Source organism: Triturus cristatus, chromosome 5_2, assembly GCF_964204655.1.
Source record: "Triturus cristatus chromosome 5_2, aTriCri1.1, whole genome shotgun sequence".
NCBI classification, from domain to species: Eukaryota; Metazoa; Chordata; class Amphibia; order Caudata; family Salamandridae; genus Triturus; species Triturus cristatus.
The window spans coordinates 924,766,757-924,782,239 of record NC_140588.1 but is presented as its reverse complement, the minus strand read 5'-3'; the positions used below and the strand labels follow the sequence as shown (position 1 = coordinate 924,782,239).

Genomic DNA, 15,483 nt, shown 5'->3' with positions numbered 1-15,483 from the left:
TCCGTTGAAAAGCAAGCGATGAATATCTCAAAAGTGAAATGGCAATGTTGCTGCAGAGAAAGGTTCAGCAAATCTCTTAAACCATATAGAATGTGTTCTAAAGATACCCAAGAGACCCACTGACATGCCAATAAACGTAGATGCTCCTCCTGCAACAACAGAGCCAAATGAGTAATAGAATGAATTTTAGTAGAAATTTTAACAACCCTCATTAGAGATGGCTCTCCTGTGGAAGAAGACACATGGCAGGAGGCGAAAGATCACTCTCTGGAGGAGGAACTGGATTGATGTCTGTCACAACCCTCACCTCCAGGTGAATTTCCTCCGTACAATGCAATGGTCAAGAGAGCTGCAGATACCTAGAGGTGTAGCAGTAGAATGAACAAGTGGACACTTGCTTCCTCCTGAAAAATCTTCACCTATCTAGAGAGGAACCATTTCCTACCCATGTCCCTTAGTGTTTTTTTAGGTTCAGCATTCGAGACCTCTTGTATATACTTTAGTATATACTTATATGTACTTTGTGGGCTCTGGAGATCATCCCTAGGACTTGTCTGCTTCCGCTTAGGGACTTTTTTTCTGTTCAAATGCCTCTATTTAACTGTCTTGATTGAAAACGACAAGCAGAGGTCAGTAAAATGCCAGAATCACTTTAGCATTCTCTAGATTCCAGTCCATAGAAATTGCCTTCCATGAGCACCCGTAGACGACAATATTATTTTCCAAATCTTGTATTTTCCGTGACATGCCCACCGAAGGCCCTGATTTTATATTAAAAACAGAGCTTTGGACTATACCATTTCCCCGGAAAGGCAATATTTCTCTCCATGTGTTCCCATACCTGGCGTGTCACGCAGTTTGATGCTTATGTTCTCTACATGTTAAAAAACAGTAGATGTTTCAGCACCCAGGCTAATGTGCTGCATAGCTAAATACACATAAGGTCCCAAAGGTGAGACCGATTGCATTGCAGATGCTTGTTTAGACTATGGTAAGGACACCTTTCAAGAACAAGCTTGTTTGAAGGTGGCCTTCCCAAAATTGGAGAAGTACAGATCTTTAAGCTAAGACTCAGTATGCATTAAGACAAGCAGGCTGGCTGACTCCTTTATAGTGTCCACAGTTAAGGAGAGAGCTAAAGTTCCTATATCCGCAGGACCATCAGCGGTCAGATAGAGCAAAATGTCGGAGAAAGTAGACAGAAGCATCTACCCAGTGGTACATCATCAACTCTAAAGCCCTGCTCAGCATTCGAAAGAGATTGAGGATCTCTTACAGCATTTGCCAGAACAGTTTAGAAAGAGGACTAAGCTGTGATCCAAGACGGGAAAGCAAATCCCCCACACATGCCTAAAATGTTGCAGGCAAAACCAGCAGACAGATAAGTACTGGCACCACTTTAAAGAGACATGGGTGGCTCAATGTCTCAAGCTTCAAATCTGAACACCAAGCAACTGCGATCAGCATGCCTTTTACAGGAGACAGCCTGCTTGGTCAAATCGTGGATACTGGTACACTTAGTATTCATTGACCTATAGTGAGGCCTGACTTCCAACAACAGCAGCAAAGCCATTCCTATCAGTGAGCAGGAAATCAAGGAGCAAGTCCACAGTTTCAACAAGCGCCTCAAAGGAGTGACTCTATGGCCCAGAGCAAGAGGTAGGAGGCAGTCCATAGCGGGATTTGGTACTTAAAGCGAATTACACATTCAGGTGACCCCCCCCCAATACGTAACACCAGTAGGATACAGATTAGAAAGGCTCCACTGAGAGTGAAGAATAATTTCCACATATAGGTATTAAATATAGAAAAATATAAATATTGCATCAAATTGGAGAAAATATCCACTAGCATCAAGCCCAAAAAGAGACTGCAAAACAGAAGATCTGAAAATGTTATAAAAGTGCAGGATCTCCTTAAAAATTATCTACTCCCTCTAATCCCAAAAAAGGACATGACACTGAGACCAGCAAATATTCCTGTCATCACCAGGGATCTTGCAGCACTTAAAAAATACATCTATGTTCCAAGAAACCGGGTGTGAGAAGTGATACAGGGTTTGCTCACCTTCCCAAACATCTAACCTTACAAAAACAGGAGGCAACCCTTACCATGCTCAGCCTACCTCTCCATACCAGCCCAGGGGGATCACCCTATAGTATCAAAAGGACTCTCACCCACTGGAATTCCAAGTGGCATGCTGTGGGAAAGTGGCTCTGTATATACTGTTCCCAAAAAGGTACAGTGTGTACAGAGTCCACAGTCCCCAGAGGTTTGGCAGAGGCTAAAGTTAGATATAACCTTACTCTCTAAAGGGGTAGATTGGTCGAGCAGTAAGGCAGTATCAGAGGACAGTGTAAAGCATTTGTTGTACACACTGTCAGCAAATGGTCTCTCACACTCAATAACTGAACTCTAGGCCAATGGTTTATATAAAAAATATATGTCTGCTTTATTTTAGAACCAACAATAGGTATTAAAATATACTTTCTCAGAATGAGATGATTTAGTTAAATACTTTGCAATAGGCAATTGACTTGTGGAGGTAATAGTTACAGTTTGTTGCAATAGGCAACACAGTTTTAAACACAATAATACATTGAGCTCAATGGGAATTTTAAGTTATATGCAATTGATTACTTTCAAGATTACTTTTCTAACTTCTAGGACTGGATCCTCGATTCAGTCCTGGGACAGTTCTTGGAAACAAGTGAGTGAATTCGTTTCAGTTACTGTTGTGATTTTTAAGCAATATTTTGCTATTTTAAAAGTTGATACTTTGAAACTTTTTCTGATCAAATTACCAATGTTATCTTATGGAAGGAAATTCACTTAGCCGGTAAGTGGGGTTATGGTTACTTTTCTAGGTCAGTGTTGGATCCTAGATCCAGCACTAGTGTACCACCTGTAAGCAATTGAGAAACTGCGTTTAAGCTATACAGGCGATTTTTAAGGAATTTTTATAAGTTTGCAAAATCGACACTTAGAAGAAATTTCATAGAAAAACAGTCAATGGTTACCTATGGAAGAAAATTCAAGTTACAGGTAAAGTATGTTCTCATTACTTTTGTAATCCAGTGCTGGGCTCCTAGGCGCAGTACTGGAACATCTATCTAAGACAGGTAAGTAATTAGGTTTTCACAGTTCGTACGATTTTTAAAGAAAAATCGACACTTAGAAGAAATTTCACAGAAAAACAGTCCATGGTTTCCTATGGGAGAAAATTGAGTTAGAGGTAAGTACGGTTGTGAGTACTTTTCAGGGTCAGTGCTGGGCACCAAGATCCAGCACTGGGATCTCTCCTAATAGCAGGTGAGAATTTCCGTTTTCGTTACTCAGTTGATTTTAGGTGAATATTTTAAAGTTTAGAAACTCCACACTTAGAAGAAATTTCAGAGAAAACCAGTCAATGTTACCCTATGGAAGAAAAGTGAGTTATCTGCTTTTGGGTAAGTACTCGACTGGCAGAGTTAAGGTTCTGGGCACAGACTCCGGGGTCTCCCAGGGTCAGGTAGGTACAGTTGTTACACCCTCAGCGGCACAGGGGCAGCTGGGTGCAGAGTGAATTAGGCCCAATGTTATCCTATGGGAGGCAGGGGGGCCTTGGTTGGTGGCTGCTGACTAGCAGACCACGCGGCTGTGGGAGCTGGGCTCCTGGTCACTTGCTCAGGGCAAATGGGGAAGTAGATTGGAGTAGAGGTTACACTGCCAGGGCCACTCGGGCGGCTGGGTGCAAGGTGCTTTTGAGCCTTCGAGCGCTCAATGGGTTTCAATGGGAAAGCTCCTGGTTGAACAAAGGCTGCAAGCTTGGGGACGAAGATTCTTCAGGTGCCACCACCACTTCGAGAGGTAAGTTGGAGGATAGGTAGGTACCCAGGAGTTGGGCACAGGGGGCCGCAGGGTGCAGGGGTGCCTTTTGATGTCGGGAAATCTTACCCTCTGTTGATCGCGGTTGGGGGGAGGTACCTGGTTCTGAGGCTGCAGGCGTCGTCAGGAGCGTCGAGGTGAGTCCTTGGGTGCCGGATTCGGGGTCACAGTCACCTGGGGGACGTCCTCGGGGTGTTTGTTCACTCCGTCAGGCCATGCTTGGCAGGTGCAGAGTATGCAGGGTTCGCGGTTCCGGGCTGATGCCAGGGGTTAGCAATTTGCTTTGAGCAGAACCACTGCTCATGGGAGTCCCAGTCTTGGTAGAGTCTCAAGGTGGTCAGGTCCTTCGGGGGTTTTGAGGTTGCTGACCACTGAAGGCGCCGGAGTTCCACAGGAGCAGGTTCAAGGTTCAACAGGCCGGTAGGGCTGGGGCCAAGTCAGTTGATGTCCTTTTGTTAGCAGCTGCACGGTGGGTCTTCTGGTTTCTTGATCTTCTTGCTTGTTGTTGAATCGGGATTAGAGGAAGGAAGGTTCAGGGTGCCCCTAAATACTAAATTAAGGGGCAGGGACCACTGGGTCCCTGCCGTGGGGTGGGTACACCCCCTATCCTGCCACTCTCCTGTGGGAGGAGGGCAGTGGCCTAGTCCTGAGTGGGCAGGGCTCCCCATCTTCAAGATGGAGAGAGCCCGGGGATGTTCTTCACCTTGCCTCCCCCACCTGAGGGGTGGGGTTGGCAGAGGCTGGCACACCCCCTGTCCTTCCTTGGGGTTTCCGGCCAGTCTTCCCACCAGAGAGGGGGTTGAGAACCGGTAGGGGCCAGTTGCTGGGTACAGCAAGTGGCCTGGAGAAGCTCACAAAGGCTGAATGCCTTTGAAGCTTCTCCTGCCCATCCTGGGGGAGGAGACTTCGCACCTCACCCAGCATGTGCATTGTTGCAGGCCCAGGAGAGCAGATGGCTCTCTACCCAGGGGTCCAGCAACCTGTCTGCTGTTTGGCAGCCTAGGCAGCCCCTCAAACAAGACGTGGATTGTAGGTTAGGTTCAGGGGGCATCTCTAAGATGCCCTCTGTCGTGCATCTTACAGTAAATCCCACACTGGCATCAGTGCGGGTTTAATGTGCTGAGAAGTTTGATACCAAACTTCTCAGTCTTCAGTGTAGCCATCATGGTGCTGTGGAGTTCGTGTTGACGACCTCTCAGCACCATATACTCTTAATGGCAGCACTGCACTTACAGTTCCCAGGAATGGACCTGGGTACTGTAGGGGCACAGGGCTCATGCACCGTGCCCACACCTTTGGCATAGGGCACCCAGCTAGAGGGGTGACTGAGGTATGCCAGGAAAGTGTGTGTTGTGGGCATGGCACACAGGGATATGTGCCATGTCGACTCTTCGTTTTGTTCTGCACCAAGACACTCAGCCTGCAAAGGCAGTGTGTGTGGGTCAGGGTACAGGGCCTCTAAGGGTGGCACAATAATTGCTGATGCCCTTAGGGGCCTTCTCTGGTCACCAGGCCCTGGGAACCTAGGGTACCATTTACCAGGGGCTGACAGGTGACCAGAGATGCCAATTGGGTTTTGGCTGTTAGGCAGTTTTTAGGGAAGGAACACAGGCCCTGGGCACCTGATTGGCAGGAGCCCAGGGCACAACAAGGAAACGTGCATCAGTGATCAGGCAAAAAAGTGGGGAGGGTCACTGCAACAGAAACCCACTTTCTTACACATGCTTTGTCATAGAGCCCTTGTCCAGATACCTAGTGTATCTGCACAGGCTCAACTTTGGTAGCCAAGGGAAGGAGCTCTTTGGTAATCGTACAACTAGATAACTTTGTTGACAGCAAAATATTTAAATTCAAACAAGCACATGAATTGACCAGACAGTAATAAGCGCGCACAGGGCTTAATATAGCCTTATAGCCCGCCGTAGCGGGCTATACCGGCTATTAAAGGCCTGCTGCAGAGTTAAAGGCCCGAGCCGAAGGCGAGGGACTTTAACAAAAGCAGCGGGACTTTAATTGCGGTATAGCCCTGCTACGAAGGGCTATAAGGCTATTAGAACATTCTGCCACTAGAGGGCAGAATGTTCTAATAAATTAAACAAAGGCTTCTCGAACCTCGAGGGGATTTAAATCCCCTCGAGCTTCGAGAGGCTTTTGTAAAACATTGGAATGTTGCTCTGCGGGCCTTTACCGGCCCGTAGAAGCACGGAGCACTCGATTGTCTACAATGGAGTGCTCCACATTACAATGTTCTAATTGTAAATAGTCAGTTGTATATATCAGAGAACAATTAACTTTAAGAATTGTGGTCTAAACAGTGACAGTAACTAAACTAAAGTTCATTAATTAAGAAATGTATTGTTTTCTTTTTGGTTTCTCAGGAGAAAAATCTAATGATTTTAAAAAAACAAACATTTTTTTTATTGAATTAACCCTCTGAAAAGGGCAAGGTGCCCAAAATGCATTGGGGTCTTGATTGTTAACGGTTTGCGAAAAAGGAAAGATTAAATGTGGAAGAAACAGAAACCTAGAAGAATTAAACATTTGAAAGAAGAAACCTTACTGGATACTGTTCATTGTTAACGTCGAACAATACAAAATAATTGAATTCCATGGAATGATTGGAGAAAAAAACAAGGGAAATAAGGTTTAAGTATTGAGGTAATATTACACATAGCAAAGGAGTGCTACAAGTGATACTATACCAGATTGGGCGATGTGCAGATTATAATTTTTTAGTTGTTTACTTATGGTCAGATTGTGATGCCCGAGTTAGCCTTCGAGAACAATAGCAATTGACAATAAATATGGACTAGCGGGGCGAATACAGAGTGCAGCAGCTACTAAATACGGGTTGTTTAGCTTGGCATTGGACATCATGCCAGGTAGCCAGTCAGCTTACTTTTACTTGACACTACTACATTCAATCTCAAGTCTGCAGGGAGGGCCATTTCATCCCCTAGATCCTGAAGGAAGTTACTCACGTTATGTACTGCTTCTTCTGATAGATGTATTTCAGAGTGCTTTCTGGGTCAAATTGGCTTTGAAGTTAATCATTAAATGCAATATAGTTGTTTCCGCTAAGCATGGCAGCAGTCATTAGGGGATGCTATTCAAGTTGATTGGGCTTCTAACCTGCACTATTGTTTTCAATCAGACTTGTGATACAAAAATCCAGGAACATGGGAAGTAAGGGCTCCCCATGTTTTTGGAAGATCTACTGTCATTCGGTGCCAGTTGTCAAGTGGCATCCTGCAAAGTGAACCTCTATTCTCAGCAGAAGAGAATGTTTTGATTCTAAACTTGCAGGCAGTCAATCTTTATCCTTGAAGTTTGAGCTGAAAAGCTGAATTTGTTTTTGCTTGTCTGATGTTCTTGCAGCAAAGCAACCCTTCTACCGAGCTCATTCGAATCATTGGGTTTATAATAACAGTCAGTCAGAAAGCTTTATTTCGATAAAAGGTTATATCATAAAAGCATATACATACAAACATAAAAAAAACATACAATTCATCGAAAGAGCAATATTTACAACGAATCACATTATTTGTAGAAATGCTCTCAATCTGATAGCTTAATCGCTGATTTGAAAAAGTCCCAATATTAAAAAGGTTAAAAAGTTTAAAATAGGATTACAAGAGACAGTATAAGTGCATTGTGCAGGATCATGTGATAGAACTGAGGAGTTTACTTCTAATGATCCAAGACCACCCCAGAAATTTGGCCACAGCACAGACTAGCACCAAGCTTGTGTCTGTTCGAAATATGCGTAGTGCCACACGATAGTTTGATATGCCCAGGAGACGGCAGGCAGGGACTAGCCATCTTCTTCTCGGGTTTTTATACGCTGGGCATTCAAACATAATGTGGGCTATGCTTTCAACCTTCTCCACGCAGTTCAAACAAGTGTCAGGGGTCTGATGGGGAGGTTTCCATTTGCTAGTAAACTCTCGAGTGGGGAGAATCTCGAATCTGAACTGGAGGTACAATGATCTGTCCCTTGGCTTTTGCATAAATTCAAAGTAAGGCTCGAAGCTAACGGACTGTTTATGAATATAAAAAGCTTCAGTTAACCTGCCTGTTTTGGGATTACTGAGGTCCTGATTGTCAATCCAAGCCCAGTGGGCTCTTTTGAGATCCGCCTTGCTCACGGGAGCTCCATGCTCCCAGACATCATTTAAGCAAAGCTGATTAAAGGATTTTTTGATGTTGCGGAGCCAGCTTATTTTGTGGGAGCCTATAGTATTCATAATTTCTCTCAGGCCCTCAGTATATTTAGCTAGCTCCGGGGTACGCCATAGGCGAGCCCAGAATAGCAAAGGGCGTAGCCTTGCGATATCCTTGATCGAGCACCTGCCCAAATCACTAAAGAGTGGTTTCAATGGGGTACCCCTTGGCAAAGAGACTAGATCTCTCAAAAATTTATTCTCGGACAAGGTGATTTCTCCAAGATTATCATAACCCCATAATTCGGCTCCATATATGGCCGAACCGACTGCTTTGGCCTGGTAGATCACTAATGCGGGAGTGATTGGCTTGCTCCTCGAGGAGCGGTGTTCTTTGGCAATAGCTCCCGTAGCTCGTTTGTAATTAAGCAGCATCTTGTTAATATGGGGTCTCCAGCTTAAGCTATCGGAGATTCTGATTCCGAGATAGTCAAATAGTTTGACATATTCTAAAGGGGTTCCATCAAACATGATAGGGACGCTGGGTGATTTGTGCGATTTCAAGGAAAAAAGCTTGGTCTTTGTTGTGTTGATAACCAGACCTCTCAGTGTACAGAACAGATGAAATCTATCTAAGAGCTTCTGTAACCCTGCTGGTGTCTTAGAAATCAGGAGGTGTCGTCCACAAAGAGGAGAGTGGGGACTTTTTCGCCCGCCAGGGCGGGGGCGTCAGCTGGTACATCTTGCAAAAATTTCACCACTCCGTTCACAAATAGGGAAAAGAGGGTGGGCGCCAATACACAGCCCTGGCGGACTCCTCTGTTAACTGGGATCTTTTCAGTTCTCTGGGCCTGGGTTCCCCACCTCACCCTTGCAAAATTACTCTCATGAAGCCGGACCAAAAGGTCGAGGACAGGAGGTGGAACACCCATTTCCTGGAGAACAGACCAAAGACGATCACGAGGGACCAGGTCGAAGGCGGACTTCAGATCTATGAAGGCTAGATGGAGGCTGCCCCTACCAATCAAGACAACCTTCCAGTGTAACAATAGCAGCCTAAAGACCTGGTCAATCGTGCTCGTGTTCGGTCTGAACCCAGCCTGATAATGCGACAAGACACTATTCTCATTGGCCCAAGATAGAATACGCTCCAACAGAACCCTGCCAACCACCTTCTGGCTAACATCGATGAGACTTATTGGTCGGTAGTTGGCCGGGTCCTCCCTGGAGCCCTTCTTAAATATTGGTATTACCTCCGCTCCTTTCCATGACTCAGGGATAGGTAACCCCTTGAGGAGTGCGTTAAGTAAAATGGTAAAATACACTGCCCAGTGTTTAGGGTCGGAACGGAACAGATCACCAGGGAGGCCATCAGGGCCTGGGGCTTTGGCTGGGACCAATTTGTTAATAGCAGTCAAGGCTTCCGCCTCCGTAAAAAGATCGTAATTCTCCAAAATGGGGTCTATCAGAGTAGTGGAGGGACAGACCCTAGAACTTTGGGTGTCCTCGCCTGAATAGAGGTTCAGAATTGCGTTGGGGTCAGAGCCTCTCGAGTATCTACAAAGATTCCAAAATGTGGTTCCATCTTTGGCTAGACTAGCGATTTTCAAAGCCAACCAGTGAGATTCCTCCCAAGTGCACTTGGCTTTAGTCACGGCCTTCTTATAAACCGACCTGGCAGATTTAATTAGGCAGCAATCCTTGGTTTTAATGGCAGTTGCAAGCTTTTTCCTGCTAGATCTACACTCCGAATTGAACCAGGAACCAGGCGATTTGTGTTTATTAAATTTACTGATGGAAGAGGATACCATAAAAAATTACCTAATCGACTCAACTGTAGCTGCATGTATGGTCCCGGCCCTTGAACTCCCATCGGATTCCTCACAAACTTGCCTAAGTTCTGCAGTTTTTGATAGCAGTATTTCTTTTATAGAAGTAAGTTTTTGCTCATCTAGTGCAATTTTAGGCCATTTGAGGTATCTTTTGCAGTTCGATGGGATAATATCTTTAGTAGACAATGTGGGACAAGGGTCAGAGATTGGTCGGTCGATGGGCCATGGGTTCTTTAATGTTAAGCACAGGGGATTATGGTCGCTATCGGTGGTAGGGGCTATAACCAAATCCACTGCATAACGCCAGAGTCTACGATCGATCAAAATGTAATCGATTCGGGATGGGCTGGAAATTCTGTTGAAAGTAAATGCTGCATGAAGATCGGAAGAAAGTCGACCATTGGCAGCTCTCAGCCCAAATTCCAGAGTCAAGGCATTCAGTTGGATTATCACCGGCATCCATCTCTTCACTGGAGGAACTGTCAGAGAGGGTATCCCCCACCTGGCATCTTCCTCTTCAACCTCTAGAATGTCTTCGGAGGCGAGGGGTTCGTATGTGCAATTCAGGTCTCCAGCGACCAGAATGAGTGAATTGGAGGGACAAGAGGAAAGCTCCTCTTCCAGGGTGGTAACGATAGGTGACTTAGTTCCTCCTTGAGTGCCTCTGATATATACATTAAAGAGCTCGATGGTAGGCCCCCCTTTCGGCCCACTCAGGGTTATATGCTGCACATCTGGAGAGGGGCTTTGTACATGACAAACTCTACAGGGAAGGGCAATATTTATCCATATCATAAGGCCTCCCGAAGGACGTCCTCGACCAGTAGATACTGCAGGGACACAGTGGCAGGTATAACCGGATTTGTACAAGGGTGTTAAGCTCCAGGTCTCTTGAAATATACAAATATCGAAAGTGGCAATAAAATGATTCCAATCCGGCAATGTAAGTTTAGCTTTCAAACCAGCAATATTCCATGAAATAATTTTAAAATCAGTTTTTGGAGCTAAAAGTAGAAAAGTATCAGAATCCATAGTAGGTGAAATGGAAACTACGGGTTGAGTCCCACCTTCCCCCCTAACCCCACTAGACGTGGCAGAAGAGGGTATTGGAAGGGGCAATCTGCTGTTGGTATTGGGGGCAATAGGGCACTTTACAAGGATTTGGTGATATGTTTATCACCGGGGTTAGTCAGTCAATATATTCCAAGGTGGATACATCCTCAGCTCCATAGTTCGACAACCCACCCCTCCTCCCCGCAGAATCGTGGCTTGGTGTAGGAGAGCGTCTAAATTGAATAGAGGACGAGTCCGGGAGGATGATCTATATTCAAGAGCTATACGGCCATCAGCTAGAAGGTGGTTAGCTAGGGTCAGCTCAATTGTATCCGTGGGGTTGTCGTTAGATCTAAGTCTGGGGGGCCCTTATTAGGTCGTCTCTTATAAGGGATCGGCAACCTCTGACATGACGGATCCAATGAGTGACCTTATTTTTTAGGGATTCTTCGCCCTCATACCCAGCGATCGTGGGAACACCCACCATGTAAACAATAGGCTGTATAGTGGCCGCGGGTCTTTGCACTTTGGGAGGTGGGAAAGACAAGTCGTGAGCTGGATTTTTTTTGGAGAGATAGGGCTGACTAATCGTGGTGTGTGGATTCGTAGTTGGACGAGACTTGATGTTGGAATTAGCGGGATTAGTCCCAGCTCTAGTGATGGGTAAAGACTTTGGTCTAGCTTGCAGTAATGATGATAGCGGTTGAGTCAGAGTGGGTATGCGAGGATCATTATTTAGTAGGGGAGATACTGATAGATTTGGATGACAAGCAGTAGCAGGTAAAGTGATTAGTGATTGCGGTGGTTGAGTAAGAGGTTTTTTAGCAGTTGACAGCAATTCCAATATTAGTGCTTTTAAATTGCTAATTTCTTGCTTCAGAGCCTTGATGGTTTCCATAATTAGTCCCGAGTCTGAAGCAGCCCCTCCTAACTGGTCTTGATGTGGCCCATCCCCTTCTGGCACAGTCCCGGATCCAGAGCCCAGAGCTATACATGGATTAGATGTTACAAGTGCGTCAGTGCTAACAATGCTATCAATGGACTCGACATTATCAATATCAATATCAGCTAATGCCTCGAAACGGTTTGTACAAACGATGGCAATAGAGTCAAGAGGGGCCAAATTAACGACAGGGGCAAAAGGACTTTCTTCCTCAATGTTTAGCATAGAATTGGCACTATGGCTCTGCAAATCGTCCCTTTCCGCTGTTTGGTTTGAGATGGGATTTTTACTGAACATTTGAGGGATGGTAACAGAGCCTGGACGATGATTGTTTGAAGGCAATTGGGGTGGGGGCGTTGCAATTAAGTCTGAGTCTAAGATGGAAATACAATCATCGACCAAAGATTCTATGCGATCTAAGGCGGTAGCGGGCGTAGATTTTTTGCAAGTCTTTCTGGCCTTATTCCTTTTTGCCACGCTGCCAGTGAGGCTAGCAGCGCCCCCATTCACATCCGACATTTTTCTTTTGCCCATCATAGGCCACACTCAACCACACAGTGGATGGCTAGCTGGTGTGCAGATACCAAAGGTCAAGAATATGACAGAGGTCCCCACAGTAACAACACAGTACCTTAAGTTAGGGCCAGCAAGAGTGTTGGGAGGTGCCGTCTCCGCCGCGGGTCACAGGCATAAGGGGGGTGGCCCGACCCGGCCTCCTCTGGCCCCTGACAGCCACAGACTGCCCGCCCTCTGCCCGGGCTCAGCCCGGCACCGCCCGCGCGCGTCACGCGACGCGGAGGGAGCCTGGCCTTTTGAAGCGCCTCCGGGCGCGCTGGTGGGCGGAAGTGGGCAGAATTCGCAAAGCCTCACGGGAGCTGTAGTCTCCCCCGACTGCGGCCGATGCTGTAGTTTGGCGGCAGGGGAGACTGACAGCGTTGCCACCCCGTCTCTGGAGCGCTGCGTTGGACCCAGGAACTGCTCACGAGGTCAAGCCCCGTCCGCTGTGCTGCTGGTAGATAAGATGATGTCCCCCGCTCCACCGAGGGAGCCTGGCCTTTTGAAGCGCCTCCGGGCGCGCTGGTGGGCGGAAGTGGGCAGAATTCGCAAAGCCTCACGGGAGCTGTAGTCTCCCCCGACTGCGGCCGATGCTGTAGTTTGGCGGCAGGGGAGACTGACAGCGTTGCCACCCCGTCTCTGGAGCGCTGCGTTGGACCCAGGAACTGCTCACGAGGTCAAGCCCCGTCCGCTGTGCTGCTGGTAGATAAGATGATGTCCCCCGCTCCACCGAGGGAGCCTGGCCTTTTGAAGCGCCTCCGGGCGCGCTGGTGGGCGGAAGTGGGCAGAATTCGCAAAGCCTCACGGGAGCTGTAGTCTCCCCCGACTGCGGCCGATGCTGTAGTTTGGCGGCAGGGGAGACTGACAGCGTTGCCACCCCGTCTCTGGAGCGCTGCGTTGGACCCAGGAACTGCTCACGAGGTCAAGCCCCGTCCGCTGTGCTGCTGGTAGATAAGATGATGCTTTGTGTGCTGCTGAGCAAATACATCCTATGAAAGCAAAGCTTGGATATATTGATGTTTTTTCTCTTATTGGCAAGAAAGGCATCACCACAGGAATGATGGGCTACTTGCCTGCCGTATCCACTTTTGTTCATCTGCCAACCCTTTCTGTTTAAATCACCGTCAGTAGTGCTATGCAAGGTGATCCAATTTGTCCCTACAAAACCATCCTATAGATTTATTGTGGGAGAGAAAATGATTTGTAAAAACAAGATATATTTCAATCTTACACTAGTGTTTTAAAGAAAATGCCTTCTGCTGATTGTTTTGGTGTTTGCCATCACAAGCTACCATAGTTTATCTGTGTTTTAATAGCTCATGATTCCGTAAGGTAGGAACTAACACAACTCCATAAAGATAGCATGGAAATGTCCTACTGTTAATCTAAATATTTCATATTCTGTAGGCCTCTGGTATCCTTTTGGAATCCTAAGAAAAAGTAAGTGAAAAATATATGGTAACCATTTGCATGATTAAACAGAACTAATAACTTTGATAACTGTATTCCAGCAAGGTCTAAATGAAAGTTGGCACATTTGTTTCTTTCAAAGGTTCATCCTGGTGTCTTTTAATGTTCGTATAAAATGGTGGCATCGGTGACTATTGGGTTAATAAATAGGTTTTCAATATCTGGCAGGTTTTTTCTTCTTTATGTCCTGGTTTTTTCTTCTTTTTTCCTTAACATTTCTTTACCCATAAATCCTCAGATAAACACAGATAATGAGTATAACAATCAAGGTAAGACTTTTCAGTATATAGTCACAAAATAATCAGTTTATGAAAATGTACTGTTATTTCCGCACTTTGTGGGGAGCATGGATTGTCTTGTGTCTTTTTGACTTAGGAGATCCCAGTTTAGTGCACACATTTGTCTTGTCTGAGTGAGGGATCTTTAGTTAAAATTATTTTGTTGGATTCCAGTTATTTTCTGCTGTTTTCTTTATGTATCTATAATTTTCTGTCGATAGCTGTGTTAAACTCTGAAGAAAAAACATTTTAAGTGGTCTTTACTTTTGAATTCTTATTCCAAGTAATTGTATTCATATTTCTAATGAACATCTGTTTCCACAGATATTTTGTGTGAACTATTTCCATGCATCCGATTTGCCTGTATAAAAAAAGTTCATAGCAGTATGTGACAAGTAGCGTCCAGTGGCGTTGTGCGATTCCAGTAGAGCTGCTATAGAATGTAGATTGACATATCCAATATATGGTGCTACAGGCTCCAGTGGCATCAGTCCTTCCAATGTTTCCTTTACCCTGCATGGAAAAGGGATGGAATGTGGTTTTATTTAGCAGAAAGGAAAAAAAGTAATCAAGATGAATAACATATTAGTAAGAAGTGGTGGGAAGATGTTCACAAATAAGTTCATTTGGAATCATGTTTCCAATTGTTAATTGCTTGTTCTGTTGTATACTTATTTCCACAGATTTCTTATGTGAACCACTCAGACTTTAAATATATGCAGGACAAGGTACACTTTTCTCTTTAGTTTCAATTAGAAGCTGAAGTACAGCTCTGCCAGCATCCAAACAATAGTGCTTGAAGAAGGAATACATAGAGGCCCGTTTATCCTTTATCCTCTTGTCTAACCTACTGAACTGAAAGTTGTCTATACAGGGCAGAAGGTGCAGCTTTGATTCAGGTTGGATGACCTCAAAACCTAACTCAAGCGTCCCTTCCTGTCAGATCATAACAACAGTGCAGTTCTTATGATGTATCCATTAGCTGTGGTTAAAGACAATTATCAGTTCTGATCTGTCCAGCATTGCATGTTTGGATGGTTGGGGAGTTCTTAACTTGAGTTCATGGTGGGAACCATATTGGAAGTTGGTTACTATGTCTGATTCGAGAGCCTCTGTGAAGGTTGCTTGTCTCCAGTTATTCTTCTTTTGCAGTTAGGAATTTCAAACATGATTAGGCGTTCGCCTTAGCTAGTTAGTTTTCCCCTGAACAAAGTGTTTTCATTCAGCAAGGTTGGTTAGAGTGAAGGCTTTCTAGAAGGTGATGCTGTCTGTAACATGATGCGGGCCTCTTGAGTCCAATGAGTTATTCTGAGGTCATTTGA

At 45.4% G+C, this 15,483-nt stretch overlaps 1 protein-coding gene across 2 annotated transcripts in view; it reads left to right on the top strand.

The window, feature by feature from the left end:
- The window catches only part of THOC2 (THO complex subunit 2), a 1,568,999-nt gene that overhangs the window by 1,518,915 nt on the left and 34,601 nt on the right, over window positions 1-15,483 (top strand). For both annotated transcript variants that reach the window (XM_085608126.1, XM_085608125.1), the window contains exon 38: window positions 14,108-14,152. In XM_085608126.1, the coding sequence (XP_085464252.1) occupies window positions 14,108-14,135 (28 nt within the window). In that variant the 3' untranslated portion in view covers window positions 14,136-14,152. The remainder of the gene's footprint in view (window positions 1-14,107; window positions 14,153-15,483) is intronic.